General features: G+C 48.6%; 1 protein-coding gene across 1 annotated transcript in view; it reads left to right on the plus strand.

Moving 5' to 3' along the window:
* The window catches only part of Bsn (bassoon presynaptic cytomatrix protein), an 88,753-nt gene that overhangs the window by 36,077 nt on the left and 34,771 nt on the right, over nucleotides 1–17,905 (plus strand). The window contains exon 2 of the mRNA XM_041677023.1: nucleotides 9,793–10,210. Within this exon, the coding sequence (XP_041532957.1) occupies nucleotides 9,793–10,210 (418 nt within the window). The remainder of the gene's footprint in view (nucleotides 1–9,792; nucleotides 10,211–17,905) is intronic.

The raw sequence follows: 17,905 nt of genomic DNA on the forward strand, positions 1-17,905 counted from the left end.
AGCCCAGGCTAGCCTTGAACTCACAGAGATCTGACTGCCTCTGCCTCCTGAGTGCTGGGATTAAAGGCGTGTGCCACCACTGCCTGGCTAGATATAGTTTTAAATTCTATTGACTTTCTATGAGAATTCATTCAAGGGATCTCAGGCCAGGCAGCCTTATGGTGGAAATCTCAAACAGCAGGCTTTGTAATACATCAGACACCAGGGAGTTTCTGGGTTCAGCCCAGACCCCAAGCATCACACGTATTCAGCCCATTCAAGTATTAGCGCTACAAACCCTGAGTTATTCCACCAGCTGTGCTGTTGGCCATGTCTTCCTTCCTGTGTCTCGAGCAGAACTGGCCATCTCTGTGGGTTGGAGAGGCATCAGCTGAGCCCTGAGTCTCTCATGAGGCACAGACACTGAAGATAAGGCAGAAACGTAAGGAGTTTCTGGTCCAGGATCTTTTCGTTCTTGGGAACAGTAGGCAGGGGCTGGGGCTTGTGTTCTCTATAGTCACAAAGGCTTTCAGGTTCCTTTTGCTTATCTCGACTTCCCAGTTGCAGCAGAATTTGGAAGAGGCTTGTGCACTGTCCCTTAGGTAGAGGCTGTAGTAGAAATTGCAGTAGCTGGGACTTGGGAACAGCTGGCTCAGCTTTATGCAGTGACTTCTGACTTCTAATTAGAGTTTCCTGGCTTCAGGAGCTTCTCCCCGTGGGTCGGGAAATTAGGACAGCACACAGTTCAAAACTGTCCCTGTGTGGGATCTTAACATAGATGTATGGAAGTTGGGTGAGGAACAAGAGGCTCAGTGACCTGGTCATGCCGGGAGCCACGGCACTCCCAGAAGGCTGTGAAAAAGTGGCTAGCTAAGCTGGTCCAGGTTGAGGATTCCATAGAGCTAGCTGGTGGGTCTGGAACCACCTACTCACAACAGAATAGAAGGCCAGGAAGTTCCTTAGGTCTCAAATGTGTGCTGCAGGTCTGGGCACAGAGAAGCTCTGTAATGTGCACAGGCAAAGTCAGCACCCCAGGCTCAGTGCTTACCAGTGCCCAAAGGAAGAGTTCCTAACACTTGGGCCTTGGTTTCCCAAGCGGTCGGGAAAGCCTAGGAGGTGACAGGGAAAGCCCTTCAAGGAGCTGTTGGCCTGGGTCTCAGTTTCGGGTAGTGACTCTGGCCTAGATACCTGCCTGTCCTCGCTCTCCCTTCATCACTGGCCCTTTTGACTCTCAGCAGGAATGCCCACCTGCATGTCTCTGCTGGGATGAGCAGTTAGCCAGGTCCCAAGTCAGGGAAGGAGCCCATAGGTACAATGGCAAAGCTACAGCATTCTCCCTTCTACTAAGTCTTACTAGAGAAACCAGCTCTTCCACCATGCTGTAAAACCCATTCTTTTTCTCAGGTCCTCTGGAATTTATGAATAATTAATTGGTTGAACCAGAACTTTGAAATAGATGAATAGTATAAGCATGTCTGTCTGTCTTAATTCACCTAAAAGGAGTCTTAACAGGGCCATTTCCTACAAACCTTTCCTAACTATATATTTATTTTTTACACTGGTTAATTAAAACAAGCTATGGAACTTGCTTCCTTCAGCTGGCAAGCAGGGACTACACCACAAAGGTTCAGGGAGCCCTTGTCCTCCTGGGGGCTCACATTCTGACCTGAACGACAGAAAGTAAGCCCATAGTATCCTGCAGGGAGGCAACCTTTGCTTCTAACACCTGTGGAAGGTGACCTCAGGGTGGCTTCACATCAGAGGTGTGGTTCGCATGGTGCTATGGAAACATTTGGATAGCCTCCTGGTGAACTCCTGGACATAGATTCATACCCGGTTGTCTGCGAGTTCCTAGGATTCACTCAGGGTTTACATACAGATGTATGCTTGTGACTAGAGAGAGGCCAGTGTTATAGGCAGAGGGTAGGGGATGGCCATGGTGATGGTCAAATCAATAGGGTTATTCCTCTGTGGACTTCAGGAGGACTGAGAACTGTCAGAAACTTTTTTTTTAAAGGGTCCAAGTCAGGCCATGGTGGCCCACACCTTTAATCCCAGCACTTGGGAGGCAGAGGCGGGTGGATCTCTGTGAATTCAAGGCCAGGCTAGTCTACAGAGTAAGTTCCAGAACAGCAAGGGTTACACAAAGAAACCCTGTCTTGGGGATGGAGAGAGGGCTCAGAGGTTAAGACCACTGGCTGCTCTTCCAGAGGCCCTGAGTTCAATTCCTAGCAACCACATGGTGGTTCACAACCATCTGTAATGAGATCTGGCGCCCTCTTCTGGTGTGCAGGGATGCATGCAGGCAGAATACTATATACATAATAAATAAATAAATCTTTTTTTTTTTTAAAAGAAACCCTGTCTCAAAAACAACAATAACAAAACCAATATGTGTGGTGTGGTGTGTGTATGTGTGTGTGCACCTCCTTAGTCACTAAAATTACAAGCCTGTGCCACCACACCCAGCTGATGTCTTAGTCTGAAAGGACATCGGCAATTTCAGGAAATATGGATTGGTCAACCCCCAAACATGTCTTGGTAAAGTCACCAAACTTCAAAAAGAAAGAGTTCTTGTTTATCTGGCACAGGGATTCTCAGCCCTCCCAATGCTGCAAATTTAATACAGTTCTTCATGTTGTGGTGCCCCAGCCATACAATAAATTTTCATACTATTATGAATTATAACATAAATATCTGATATGCGACCCCTGTGAGAGGGTTGTTTGATCCCTAAAATGTTGTGACCTACAGGTTGAGAACCACTGGTCTAGAGGGAGAAGGTTAACATAAAAAAAGGAAAATGAGACCGACCCAGCGTTCTCCACAGAAGACAGTAGCTGCAGATGGAGAGTTCAGGGGAGCAAAGTGGGGGCTCAGAGTCTTATGTCCAGCTCAGGTGTTGTTCAAGTTCAAACACAGTCAAACATTCAAGGACCCAAAATGTGATCCCTGTGAATTCTTTTTGTGTGGATGAATGAATAGGTAACTATTTCTAGAGATAAACTGCCTAGATATCAGCGATAAACCTATGACATAGTCCTTAGGCTAAGGAGATTGCATTCAGCATCCACTAACCTGTAAGCAAGCTGTCATTCACATGTCTGTCTGTCTCAGGCACCACGGAGCAAGAGACATTCAGCCTTCAAAGCCAGAGGGAGCTTATGGTAGTTGATGCTTTCTGTTTCCCACCTACAGATGGGGAAGACTGAAGAGATGGGGAAAGGGATGGGAAGAGGGATGGAGAATGGGATTCAGGGAAGGTCAAAGGTAAACACTCCACAAACTATTACTGTATGCCTTCTGGTTTCCTAGCAGGGAATGAATTCGGCAAGAGGTGTGTCTAGCCCAGTTCTGAGTGAAACCCTCTAAAAGCTGCCTATCACTGGAGACATGGTTAAGGGTTTGGTTTTGTCCCATGTCGTAAATAGTTAAGTCCATGACCTTTGTGTGTAGTTGAAGGCAATGGTATTTCCCTCTATGCTTGCTGTCTTAGCCAGTGTTCCATTGCTATGAACAGACACCCAGTGACACACTTCCTCCAACAAGGCCACACACCTCCTAATCCATCTCTTAGGGCCACGCCCTGATGATTACATCAAATGTAGGAGCCTACGGGGGGCATTCTTCTTCAAACCACCACACTTCTAGCTTCTGAAGGTTTTTGGTTCTGAAGGTACTGCATTAAACACATACACACACACACACACACACACCTACCTACCTAAAAATAGTCTTTTAAAAAAAGACTGGAGATTGGCTATGTCAGTGGCGGCTTCTAAACTAGGGCACATGTTGGGTAGGAGGTGGGACAAAGTAGAAAATATGAAAACTATTTATGTCTCCTCACCTCTTTTTCTAGCCCAGGCTAGTCTCAAGTTGTGAACTTCTCTAAGGATGACCTTGAACTTGTGATCTTCCCGCCCCTACCCGCAGAGTGCTGACCACAGTCCTGCACCCCCCTGAGCTGTGCCTAGCACTCTTGTTTGTTCTCTATCAAGTGTTCTTTAAAACCTTCCTGTCGGCCGGGTGGTGGTGACGCATGCCTTTAATCCCAGCACTCGGGAGGCAGAGGCAGGCGGATCTCTGTGAGTTCGAGACCAGCCTGGTCTACAGAGCTAGTTCCAGGACAGGCTCCAAAGCCACAGAGAAACCCTGTCTCAAAAATAAATAAATAAAACCTTCCTGTCTGGGGGGCGGGCATTTTATGAATAGTCTAAGAGCATGTAATTGTAGATAAATATTCATGTGTTGGGAATGCAAAAACATATTTTACTGACAGGATCACATGATTTTTTTAAAAAAGGCAGAAGGTTGCTGGCCTGTAGGTTGAGTAAGGGGTACCTTTTGTGGAAACTGGAATCGTTCCTGAGGGGGGAACTCCGGGAGTCAGGAGTTGCACCCTGGTGCCCACCATTGGCTTCACTGCTGCTCTCCTGGCTTGCCCACAGACCCCCAGGACGGCCCCGAAGGTAGGGGTGTCCAAAGGTGGGGATCCTCCCACAGTGTTTGCCCTGCTGTAATTGCCCATTACTGAAAGGTCAGCCATGAATTTTTGAAAACCTTATTTGAAGCTGTGGGGTTCTTCCAGCTGCCCTGACTTACAGAGTTTCCTTAAGGTCCCTCCCTTCTTGATAAACAGAGACAGCTTATTAATATGAGTCCTTTTTCTTTCAAATGTTCAACTGGAGGCGGTGGGGGGACATGCTCTAGATGCTGCCATGTGGAGCCCACAGCATGGTTTCCCTCTGGCCGCACTCCGGCTCCATTCTTCCCTGCATTTCCTTCCTGTAGGCTTCAGCCCTAGCAGGTCCTAGCTGACCACAGTAGCCAGAGCAGCTCCTGGCTGCTTCCCACTGTTGACCAGGCGGCCACCTCCTTCCCAGTTGCCCTGTTGTAACCCGGGCTGCAGCATCTTTCAGTCTCTAGAACGAATTTGCTTTTCCCACCAACACACAGTGAATTATGTCTCCCAGGAGTGGCATGGATGGGACAGAAAGCCGCAGAGCTTCTTAGGGCTGATGAGGGACAGGCAGACTGTTTGGCTTTGTGCCCTTCCTGGAAGGAGCCAGGAGGTTCCTTCCTGCCTTGGCAAACAGGGTTGAGTTAAAATTATTTGTGAATAGTTAATAGCCCGAAATGTTGAAAGGAAGGAAAGCTGGTAGAAATTGAACGTTTTCACGTCCTTGGCCTTTCTTGGCCATCATTAAGATGTATTATCTACTGTAGCTGGAGGGATGGCTCAGCGATTAGGAGTACTGCTCTTGTAGAGGACTCAGGGTTCGTTCTCAGCACACACATTGTGGCTCATAACCATCCTTAACGCCAATTCCTGGGGATCTGATGCCCTCTTCTGGCCTCTTTAGGCACCACAGATGCACATGGTACATATACATGCATATAAGCAAAAAGCTTATACACATAAAATAAAGATCTGAAAAAATATTCAGGTACTTTTAGTTTCTGCAGCTGGCTTCCAGTCACCCTTCATATAGGCCCTCTTCCTCCAGCCTGACCCTCTGTGCCTTTGGTTTTTTGTCTGTCTCCCTACCTTGCACATAGTCCTTATTCCAGCACTTCCCAAGAAGCAGCCTCCGGAAGACTGCTGGGAGGAGCGTTGACCTTGGGGGCTTCACTGTGGCCTGTGTCCGCAAGTCCAGGTCTCTCATGGACAGGATAGTCTCTCCTGTGGACATCTCCCTCTCGTCCTCCTTGCCTCCAGCAGTCAGGTTTTGGAGACTTTCGTCTGTATCTGTCCTCAGGCTGATCCTTCCACTTATGTTATTTTGGGATGCATGTCCCGATAGCCATGACTCCTGAGCTCCGTCATGGCGGGACCTTTCTTAAGCAGGAGGAAGAACTGTGCTGGGTTTCGGGAGATCTTGGACTTTAATGGTATGGCGCATGATCTTCATAGGTGTAGCCATTTTCTCCTGCGACTCAGCTCTCTGCAGGGCAGTGTCTGCTGCTCTCCAATAAGGGGGCTCTCTAACCCTGTGGTGTCATTTTCTTTCTTTTTTCTTTCTCTTTCTGATACAAACTTTCACTATGTAGCTCTGGCTGTCCTGGAATTCACTTTGTAGATCAGGCTGGCCTCGAACTTACAGTGATCCTGCTGCCTCTGCCTCCCAAGTGCTGGGATTAAAGGTGTGCTCCGCCACACCCAGCTGTGTGGGGGTATTTTCTTCTGTCTTTTTTCTGACTGCTGTTTCCGGGGTTTTTTCTAAGTTCGTGAATGCTGTTGGGTCCTTCATGTTTTCCTGGACCACCATTCTCTGGGTGGCTTCTGTTCCTGAGAATTGCCTGTGAACTCGTCCTCTCAGATAAATATCTAGGGCCACGCTGTAGATTTCTCCTGCTCCCCACGATCTTCAATAAAACCAAACCCAGATTCTCAGTTTTGCTTTTTCACTCCCCACCCCTGCAGGCTTCCTTCTCTGGATTCCCCATGGGACTGAAAAACAGGAATGTCCTTTGTTGTATCTTTCTGTCCCCTAATTCTATAAACTGTCTCTTGGGCAATTCTTTCTTTTCACTGGATTTCCTACCTTCATCATCTTCACTGGGCCACAGAGCCCAAATGCATCTGTTGGGAAACCATAATGGCCCAGTTATTCCGGCTGTACCCATGTTCATTTTGAGCGTTCTAACGAATTCAGGTAATTGAATACTAATGCTACCAGAGCTGTTCTTAGTGCTGGGAGTGATAACGATTTGCATCTGACACACTCCTGCCTCCCTCCACCCACACTGAGCATGCTCTGACTGCCCCTCTGAGCCTTTGGATGTATCTTCTGTCTAGTTTGCTATTCCACCTCCAGGGAGCATGGCTTGTCCTTTAAGGCCTAGTGTAGAGGTCTCGTCATCTTCCTCAGGACTGTGGCTTGGGACTCGCAGTGATTTGTTTGCACATCTGTTTCTAACCCCAGAGGATTGGATCCCTGTCTGATTTACTTTTTGAAAAATTCATTTTAATTACACATTCAGCAGGTATTCATAAAGAATATAAGAAGACTTATAAAATATGTATATGTGTAAAGAGTAACTGAGTACCTGGCGACCTGACCTGCACTGTAGGAGTTTATCAACCTCACGTGTGTCCTGCTCTTTGACGTGACGTTAAAAAAGTTCACGCAGGAACTAATCAGTCAAGTGCCCCCCCCCCAAATTCACAGACAAAGTCTCTTAGTGTTTTCAATAAGCTTATGATATTGTGTTGGGCTGCGTTCCTAGGCCCCTTAGCTAAACGCTGCTGCATATTACCACAGTCTGAAGGTGGGGTATGTTGACAGGATCACAGAGAGCAGAGGACCGAGACCAAATACAAAGGTCAGTCAATGTGAACAACTGAAAGAAAGACAAACAGATGGCAGACGGAAGGAAGAAGGAAGAAAGGAGGGAGTGAGGGAAGGAAGGCAGGCAGGCTGTTGGAATATGTTTCCTATGAGCCCGTTGCTAAGCACACTCCATGGGAAATGTTCAGAAGTGGATGATGTCACTGCTGATGGCGCCCTGCTTCCTGAGCTCACCACACGCACTGTTCACACACCGCCCTTTTTCTGTGCACGCACTGGTATCTGCTCAGTGGAAGCTCGTGTGGGTCCTGGGATGCAGTGGGAAGCAAGTCAATCACAGGTCTCTTCTTAGGTCTGTGCCAGTTTGTTCTAGGCCCTCAGTGTGGATAAAATTTCTAAAGAAAGGCTAAATTATGATACAACATTGAGTTTAAAAAGTCACTTTGAGCCGGGCCTTTAATCCCAGCACTTGGGAGGCAGAGAAAGGTTAATCTCTGTGAGTTTGAGGCCAGCCTGGTCTACAGAAAGAGTTCCAAAGCTACAGAGAAACCCTGTCTTGGACCCCCCCAAAAAATAACAAACAAACAAAAAGTCACTTTGAGCCAGGCAATGGTGGTACAAGTCTTTAATCCCAGCACTGGGGAGGCAGAGGCAGGCAGAGTGCTAGAATAACCAGGGCTACTGAGAAACCCTGTCTTGAAAGCCAAAACAAAAACATGACCACTTGAGCTGGTCATGGTACTTCACGCCTATAATCATGGCGGGAGGCAAAGCCATGAATCCGAGGCCCACCTGAGCTACATAAGTGAAGCCTCACTAGTGCAGCAAACCTGGTCTGTCCCTTTGCTGTCAGCAGCCAGCCAAGGGAATACAGGCCACAGCCAGTCTAGAATGTTCTGGGAAGCAACAGGAAACTTGACCTTTGACTTTTTGTACTCACCCTCTTTCAGACTGGAAAAGAGGTAAATTGGCAGAAACCAACCTGAGCTGGTCCAAAGAAGGAATTCAGGAAATTGAATTTTGGCCTGAATGTTTCTTTTACCTCATGTGTCTACCCAGCTCTGCAGACAGGTTGTAGTGGGATGGATATGGTGTTAGTCACGCGGCCTCCTTCAGCAGGTTCTCAGAGGCTGGATTTGAAATCCTATCTGACCTCATACCAATGCATCCCACCATCTTAGATGTGGCTGGGTACCAGGCTTGCTGGAGGGTCTCTGAAAGGAATGGGCAGAGCCCATTGGCCATATTGGTATCACCTTGAGGCTTCTTAGTAGTGTGGTTGTGGGCTGGAGATGGCTCAAGGCCATCTCAGTCACTGCTCTGTTGCTATGAAGAGACACCATGATCTCGGCAACTATTATAAGAGAAAGCATTTGCCAGGTGTGGTGGTGCACGCCTTTAATCCCAGCACTGGAGAGGCAGAGGCGGGCAGATCTCTGTGAGTTCAAGGCCAACCTGGTCTACAGAGCGAGTTTCAGCATAGAAGGGCTATGCAGAGAAACCCTGGAGAGAGAGAGAGAGAGAGAGAGAGAGAGAGAGAGAGAGAGAGAGAGCAAGAGAGAGCTTTTAATTGGGGGGCTTGCTTACAGTTTCAGAGGTTTAGTCCAATGTCATGGCAGGGGTCATGTTGGCTGGGAGGCAGGTGCTGGGGAGGCAGTTGAGAGCTACATCCTGATCTGTAGGCAGAGAGAGAAACTGGGCATGACATGGGGTTCTGAAACCCCAAAGCTCAGCCTCAGGGATATGCTTCCTCCAACAAGGCCACACCTCCTAATCCTTCTCATCCTTTCAAATAGTGCCACTCCCTGGTGACCAAGCATTCAAATCTATGAGGCTTTGTGGCCATTCTTACTCAGACCACCACATTGGTGCTTTTCCAGAGGACCTGGGCTTCATTCCTAGAATCCACATGGCTGCTCACAACCAGAGGATCCAATGCCCTTTTTTGGCCTCTGTGGGCAGTGCCCGCAAGTGGTGCACGGACATACACATGCAGGCAGAATACTGTAAACATGAATAAAAATAAAGCTTAAATGTGCAGTCCCTGGCTGGGGTGCAGCTTCGCTGATAGACTACCTGCCTAACATGCACGAAGCCCTGAGTTTCATCCCCAGAACTTATAAATTGGCTATGGTGGTGCCTGCCTGTAATTCCAGCACTTTAGAAGTGGAGGCAGGGAAATCAGAAGTTCAAGGTAATCCTTAGCTACAGAACTAATTCAAGGCCAGCTGGGCTCCAGGAGACCGCGTGTCAAACAAGTCCAGCCCATGTGAGATTACTAACTAGAAGCTGCTCTTTCCCAACGCGTGAAAGGACAGTCCTGTCCATCTGCCGTGTGGCCTGATGCTAAGAAGCTTGTCAGGGCTTCAGCACGGGTATAGTAAATGGTGACTGTGATGATGTCACTGTGCAAGAGAAAGAGGACAGTGATGGAGCTTAGGGTCACTCTAGGTTGGAGAGCTATGTAAGCTACTTCTATACGCTGTGTCTCTAACGGTCATTTTCAATGTCATTTCAGTGTTTCACAGAGACTGGACCCCAAGGAGCCCCTGGGTAGCCAGAGAGCAACTTCTCCAACCCCAAAGCAAGCTTCTGCTTCTTCTGCTACTGCTCCAGGCCGAGAAAGCCCACGAGAGACGAGGGCTCAAGGCCCACCAGGCCAGGAAGCTGATGGTTCCCGCAGGACACTACAGGTAGACAGCAGGACACAGAGATCAGGACGGTCCCCCTCAGTGTCACCAGACAGAGGCAGCACTCCCACGTCCCCCTACTCTGTCCCCCAGATCGCTCCCCTCCCCAGCAGCACCCTGTGTCCTATATGCAAGACCTCGGACCTCACGTCGACCTCCAGCCAGCCAAACTTCAACACCTGCACCCAGTGTCACAACAAGGTCTGCAACCAATGTGGGTTCAACCCCAACCCTCATCTTACCCAGGTAACTACCTTCTTTCTGCTCCACCAGCCTTTCACCATTGCCTCATGAGCATCTCTCCTCTGGCTCCTTTCTTTTTCTTTCTCACAGCCCTGACCATGGCTGTTTTCCTTAGTCACCAGTGCCTGTGTACCCCGATGATGGGGGTGGTAATGGTGGCGGTGGTACCGGATCCAAGATGTGAAATCAGATGACAAGGTCTGGTGCCAGGTCTCCTGAGAGATTCTTGTTCCCTAAAATCTTAAAAAGGACTGGAGCAAAAGCTTAGCAATTAAGAGTACCATCTGCTCTTCCAGAGAATTGAGGTTCAATTCTTAGCACCCACAAGATGATTTACAACAATCTGTAACTCCAGTCCTGGGGATCTGATGCCTTCTCCACTCAGGATGCACAGAGACATACATGCAAGAAAACCACTATAAAAATAAAAATACTAGCCAGGCGATGGTGGCGCACGCCTTTAATCCCAGCACTCGGGAGGCAGAGGCAGGTGGATCTCTGTGAGTTCGAGACCAGCCTGGTCTACAGAGCTAGTTCCAGGACAGGCTCCAAAGCCGCAGAGAAACCCTGTCTCGAAAAACAAAAAAAAACAAAACAAAACAAAAAAAAAATAAAAATACTTCTGGCAGTGGTGGTGCACATCTTTAATCCCAGCACTCAGGAGGAAGAGGCAGAGGATTTCTGAATTTGAGGCCAGCCTGGTCTAGAGAGTGAGTTCCAGAACAGTCATGGATACACAAAGAAACCCTGTGACACTGTGTCAAAATAAATAAACAAAACCCCCACAAACTTAGAGCTTTTTTACCTGGTTTAATTTTAACCTAAAAAAAAAAAAAAGATCTTAGAGAGGGCAAAAGGAAATCTTTTTTGTTTTTTCGAGACAGGGTTTTTCTGTAGCTTTGGTGCCTGTCCCGGAACTAGCTCTTGTAGACCAGGCTGGCCTCGAACTCCCAGAGATCCGCCTGCCTCTGCCTCCCGAGTGCTGGGATTAAAGGCGTGCGCCACCACCACCCGGCTGCAAAAGGAAATCTTAAGGACAACTTCTCCCAATGGTTACTCCATTAGAGATGACTGAATGCCTCCAGAGGAGTCAGAGTCCCCTATCCTGAGCCTGCCTCTCTTTGATAGCCTGGAGAGGAATGCTGGTGAGAGCACCAGGCTTCCAGGAGGGTCGAGGAACTGCACTCTGGCAGGACTCTGGACAGTTCCTCCCCAGTTTTGCAGTAGAAGCCAAGCTTTCCCGGGGTAGCATTGTCCTTTTCTCATAGGGGCTGTCCTTCAGGACTGTAGGCATGAGCTTCTTTGCCCCCAAGGGTCTGTCAATCGCATCTCCATTGTGGCTCCATTCAGGATGCTTTGCGTTGGAGAGGATGTCCAACAGAGCCTTTAGCGGGTCCCTTTGGTGACCCAGAGGATGGGGGCTCCTATGGATCAGCTAAGTTAGGGCCACACCTTGGAAATGCACTGGGTGGGCTTCCTGGCATCCTTGTACTCCCATGGGGTAACCCACAGAAGCCTCTGCTTCTCCCCCCAAGACTGCTTGGACGGATGGCGAGTAGCTACTGTAGGCAGCCCCTGGGATTTATCAGCAGCTGGAGTTGTTTGGATCATGTGGGAGGGGGATAAGTGAGAATAATTGCTAACAGGTCAGGGTCTATATATGCTGCGAGGTGTTGTGGGTGTGGGATGTGTGGTTCTCGAGAGGTAAGTGTGAAATTCCGAGGAAGGCACTGCTGGTGTGAGCGATGACTCAGTTCTTTTGGAGTCGCTCCTGGAATGTGGAGGCTTCCTGAGGAGGCGTGCACGCGCGCGCGTGATTACCGCATCTGTGATTAGAAACAGACCCGGCCCTCACTGATCAGCTAAGTAAGCATCAGCTGTTCCATATCGAGGACGTGTGATCAAGAAAGGGGACGCTCACTTGCCTGATCCTACAGTCTGAAGCACCCAGGCTCCCGGGAGCGGGGAGGGTTCTGTGGGCCACCCCTTCATCATGTTGCTCTCTCTCCTCTGGAACCCCTCCATGAGATGCTCGCTTGTGCTGCAGCCCTGGAGGGGTGGCTGAGAATGGAGAAAGAACTGCACGTGGTGGCACCAGAGTCCTGGTGGGTGTCCTAGCACTCATACCACAGCCTTGGCGTCCTGGTTCCTCCAAGTCCAGAACCTTTAGTGAGGTGGGACGGGAGCAGCCTTTGGCTGTGCCTAGAAAAACAGCAGAGTAGGAGGACCTTGGAGACACTCAGTCCATCTGCCTCATTGTGCTGGGCGGAAGCCGAGGCTCAGGGCCAGGAGGAAAGAGGGCCTCAAACTTACTGCAAATTCTCAGTATTTGGCAGGGAGCAAACCTCTTGGCCAAATACTTCAAACAAATAGTGGGTTGGACAAATCAAGTGGTCCTTTAGTGTGAGCTCTTAGCATCTTCAGGGACATCCAGGCTCTAAGATGGGCTATAAGTTGGCAGCCTTCCTCAGACTCGCTTTCCTAGGGCATGGGAGGAGCTGCTGTTCTGTAGGCCCCACGGAAAAATGCTGTCTTAGTCGGTGTTCAGGTCCATGCCCACAGACATGTTCTGCCGGGGCCTGGAGACAGGGTCTGTGCTTCCCTGGAGCTGGCTTTCAGGGGGATTCCTGTCAAGGAGAACTAAACCGTGGCACATTTTCCTGAGGAGTAGGAAAGCATAATTGCCAAGCTGGGGCCCTCGCCCTTTGTCACTTGCGAAGAGCAGAGTCACCTCCCTGGCCATACTTTAATATGAGGAGGAGGCAACTTTGCAGGTCTTGCTCATACATCTGTTTAACCCATCCTAAGAAACCACATCTGCACACCTCTGCTTCAATGTCACATCTGCCAAGACGACCTGTCCAGGTCAAGCTTCTGCCTAGTCTGAGGTTATGCACATGCAAGAAGCCGGTTCTGAAGTCAGCTGTGTTTGCGTGATGGTGTGTGTGTGTGCATGTGCGTGTGTATGTGCCCTTTTAAAGGAAGCCCAGTGACATCACATGCTTTCTTCAGTGTCCCAGTTGGAGTAGAAAAGGGTGGAGAGTACCCCTAGCCCCAGCTCAGTACACTATAGACAGACATAGGAGAGGGTCCTGGGGCCCCTGTCCAGGATGGAGTGTGGAAATGTTTAGTCTTAGATAAAGACCTGCCAGCCCAGGTGCTGTGTCTAGGGCCTGTCAATAGGATGTATGGACAGAGGGAGGGGATCTAGCAGTCCCAGAGAGGAACGAGGGCCACACAATGACACAGAGGGTCTCAGCACCTAGGCTTGATTATTAGATATGTGACCGTGAAGAATATGACATTTCATATTTCTCTGTGATCTGTGTCATGAGTGAAGACTTGCTAGCTGGTATGTGGCTCAAGTTATCATGCAGATCCAGAGATGGATGGAGCCCTCTTGCTGGCTGCAGCAGAGGGGCCAGTGAACAAAGGCGGAAAGTGGGCCCGACTGTGATGGCCGCTACAAACCCGTGCTTTTATTTGTGTATCTCTTGGAATCCGTCAGGGTCTTACTACTTTAGCAGGTGCTGAAAAACAGTAGACTAGGCCTGGAGATGAGAGTCACAGACAGGGAGGACAGCCTCGTTTAGCTGAACCTGGGTTCATATCCCAAATACCCATAATGTAGCTCACACTATCTGTAATGCCAGTTCCGATGGAATCTGATGCCCTCTTCTGGCCTCCTTCAGTACTACATGCATATAGTGCACATAAGTGCATACAGGCAAAACATTTGTACACATGAAATAAATCTTTTTATTTTATTTTTATTTTTTAAAAAATATTTATTTATTTACTATGGACACGCTATTCTGTTTGCATATATATGTCTGTAGGCCAGAAGAGGACACCAGCCCTCATTACAGATGGTTGTGAGCCATCATGTGGTTGCTGGGAATCGAACTCGGGTCCTTTGGAAGAGCACACAATGCTCTTAACCTCTGAGCCATCTCTCCAGCCCGAAATAAATCTTTTTAAAAATTAATATGATTTCATCTATTAGAAACTAAGCCAAAAGACTGTGCAGAGAGCTTTCTTTTTGGCATCGGCACTGTTCTTACCATGAGGAGAAATCCTTGCTCTGACAACATTGATAGCAGGAAGCCAGAGATGTTAGCGCTCTGTGCTTGGGATGGGGAGGAAATGGGGAGATACTCCTGTCCCTCCCTAGATGTCGGCTTAGGAAAAATCCTGTCAATGTCCCCAGTGTCAGAACTGCTCAGAGTAGAAACAAGTGTGTAAAGACTGCCCTCTGTGGCTTGGCTGATGCCAAGGGCCCGCTCAGACTGGTCAGTCTGCCTCTCCAGTCATCTGCAGTAGGAAAGAGGCCTTATTGCCATCGTCTGATCATCTGAGGGGAAGTCAGGGCATAGCCATGGAGCTGCTGTAAAGGTGAGGTGGGGAGCCAGTGGCTAGAAGTGAGCTGTGGAATATGGGCGGTGACTTTCCCACTTACGCCTGCCTCAGAGCTGCCGGGATGATTCGGAGCTGCCCCTAAGGTCTGGCCAGGCCTCCTGAAGAGGAGTGTGTACACAGCCTGTAAGCAATATCCCAGGAATGGGTGCAGCACAGACGGAGAGCACTGTGGCCCAGGCTTCAGTCAGGTCAGGTCCCTCCCCAAGGGTGGCCACAGCCTGTGCCTGCCAGGTTCATGTTCTGCTCCTGTGAGGGCTCTAGAGCTGTTATCCCCGTCCAGCCTGCCGTGCCCAGCAATACATCCATCCCACCCCTGCTCTAGAGAACTTCACTTCTTTTTTGTTTGTTTGTTTGTTTGTTTTGTTTTTTTTGAGACAGAGTTTCTCTATGTAGCCCTGGCGGTTCTAGAGATTCACTGCCTTCTAAATTCCACTTAAGAAAACTGTCAGGAGCTGGGCACGATGGCAAACGCCTTTAATCCCAGCACTTGGGAGGCAGACAGATCTTTGAGTTCGAGGCCAGCCTGGTCTACAAAGCGAGTTCCAGGACAGCTAGAGCTGTTATGTACTGTGTCTCAGGAGTCTGGGGGGAGGCGACAATAAAACTGCCAGGCTGGTGAGAGGGCTCAGCAGGTAGATACTTGTTACCAAGTCTGTCAGCTTGAGTTCTATCCCCGGATCTATGTGGTGGAAGGAGAGTTGTCCTTTGATATCTAAACATATGTCATGACAACACACACACACACACACACACACACACACGGTGTATGTTGCGGGGGAGAAAGACTAAGTAAATAAAGTTAAGTTGTTTAAAATTTTAAAGAAAATATGGAAGAGTGAGAATGTGGTCCTGACCTTACCTATTCTGGGTGTAGACTTTGCTGAGACCAAGGCAGGTACCTAGTTTGCTGTAGCCCGTACCCTTACCCTGATGGCAAGGGTGGCGAGGAGAAGGAAGGAACCGTTGCAATGGCTCTAAGCCTCTCCCTCTAATGCCTGCATCCCACTCCTTCCCTGCAAGGGCCAGGGCACCAGATGGCCCGGGGGCGGTGCTGTAGCCAGCAGTCCTGTCCCCTTGCCTCTGCCCCCTCCTGGTCACACTGCTTTGGGCCAGATACAAATGAGGAGCAGGTGTTATAAGGGCATGAGATCTGAGTGGGCTGAAGGAAGGAAAGGCATCCTCCTCCAGCCCCTAAATAAGGTAGACATGGACCTCCTGGCAGGCTGGGATAGGAAGGGGAATCTTAACCACCATGTGCCTAGTCCTCAGGCAGTTTGCCTTATAATAGCCTTTTTGATTAAAAAAAAAAAAAACAAAACAGCCAACCAGAGCTTGCATGGGACTGACCTAGGCCCTCTGCACATAAGTAACAGTGTGTAGTTTGGTTTTCAGCAAGAACAAGGACTGTCTCTGACTCTGTTACCTGCTTTTGGGACCCTTTCCTCCCACTGGGTTTTCTCACCCAGCCTTAATAGAAGAAGAGGTGCTTAGTCTCACTACAACTTACATACCATGGCTGGCTGATACCTGCCGGAGGCCTGCCCTTTCCTGAAAAGAAAGGAGGAGGAGGAGATGGGCGGGGTGCTGGGAGGAGAGGAGGGAGGAGAAATGTAATTGAACTTGGAAAAAATTAATTAAGTAATAAAAAACAAAACAACAGCTTTTGGTCAATAGGGAAATTCTCTAAGCTTCTGTCAGCTCTACAGCAGTCAGCCCTGTTACTAGACCATGGCCCCAGACTGACTGTGTTTTGAGGAGACAGGACCTTAGTTGGATCTGTAGAATGGAGGCCAGAACGGATGGAGGCAAGGGAAAGATACAAGGGTGCTGGAGCATGGGCTGTGTCATGGCTGAAGCCATCGGGCATGGAGTGCTGCCACTAGCCACAATGAAGGACTATGCATCCAACTGAACATGAACGTAAGGTAATCCAGATCAGTGCCCACAGGCCTGCTCTGTGCAGAATCTTATCCCTAAGATGCTTAAAATGAAGACAATGGAGTAAAGATGGCAGAGAGAGACCACTGGGCCAAACCGGAAGCCCTTGCGGCCAAACCTAATGCGCTTAGTTCAACTCCCAGGCACACATGGTGGAAGAGAGCTGGCTCCTGCAAGATTGTCCTTTGACCTACACACACAAGCTGTCAGATACTCAAAACAATCTTGACAAAAAACAAAGTCGGAGAGGGCTGGTGGTTAAGAGTATTTGCTATTCTAGAGGACCAGAGTTCAGTTCCCTCCTCCAATACTGCAGTTATGAGGCAGCTCATAACTTCCTGTAACTTCAGCTCCAGGAGATCCAGTGCCATCTTCTGGCCTCCATGGGTACTGTGGGTGCGTGCACACACACACACACACACACACAAAACTAAAATAAAATAAAAAAATAAAAAAGGAGACCATGTCTCAAGAAAAATAAAATCAAGGCACCGTGGCAGTACATGCCTTTAATCCCAGCACTTAGGAGGCAGAAACAGGTGGATCTCTGTGAGTTAGAGGCCAGCCTGGTCTACAGAGTGAGTTCCAGGACAGTCAGGACTACACAGAGAAACCCTGTCTCAAAAAAAGCAAGAAAAGAAAAACAAAACCAGAACAACAAAATAAACCCAAATTTCCCAAATTTCACATACACATATTTACGTGTGTGTGTGTGTGTGTGTGCATGTGTACGTTCTAGGATTCAAACCAGGGCCTTATATGTACTAGATAGTAAGTATTCTGCTGCCAAGTCACACTCCCAACTCAAAGTGATCTTTGTCAAGAAGTACCAAGAGCTTTGCATGGAGAAAGCCAAATGATGCTGGGAAGGATGGGCATTCATTTGCCAAAGAATAAAACTGGACGCTGCACAAGCAGCATAACCCTTAACCCAGAGTGAGCGAAACACTTGCACATAAATGGTCACTGAAAACTGCCTATGAGGAAATGCAAAGCCAACCTTTCAACTTTGGACTTGCCGGTGGTTTCTTGTCCAAGACACAAAGGCACAGTCAACAGAGAGAACTGATATATTCAGAATATACAATCAAACCCTGTAATCCACCAACCACAAGAGACCATGAGAAGGGCCCTGATGCCTCTGTGGTAGAGGAGCAGCAACCAGACAGTATTCCATCCTCGTGCTGTACTGTGAGAAAATTTAGATCCTCAGAAAAATTGAAAGAATTTCACAAGAATCACTCTCAATTCCACTGCCTGGATTTTTGTTTGTTTGTTGTGGTTGTTTTGTTTTGTCTTTTGGTCTTTTCCCAAGACAGGGTTTCTCTGCAGAGACCAGGC

The sequence above is a fragment of the Microtus oregoni genome, unplaced genomic scaffold (assembly GCF_018167655.1).
Source record: "Microtus oregoni isolate MIOR12 unplaced genomic scaffold, Mior012 000028F_ref0000031, whole genome shotgun sequence".
NCBI classification, from domain to species: Eukaryota; Metazoa; Chordata; class Mammalia; order Rodentia; family Cricetidae; genus Microtus; species Microtus oregoni.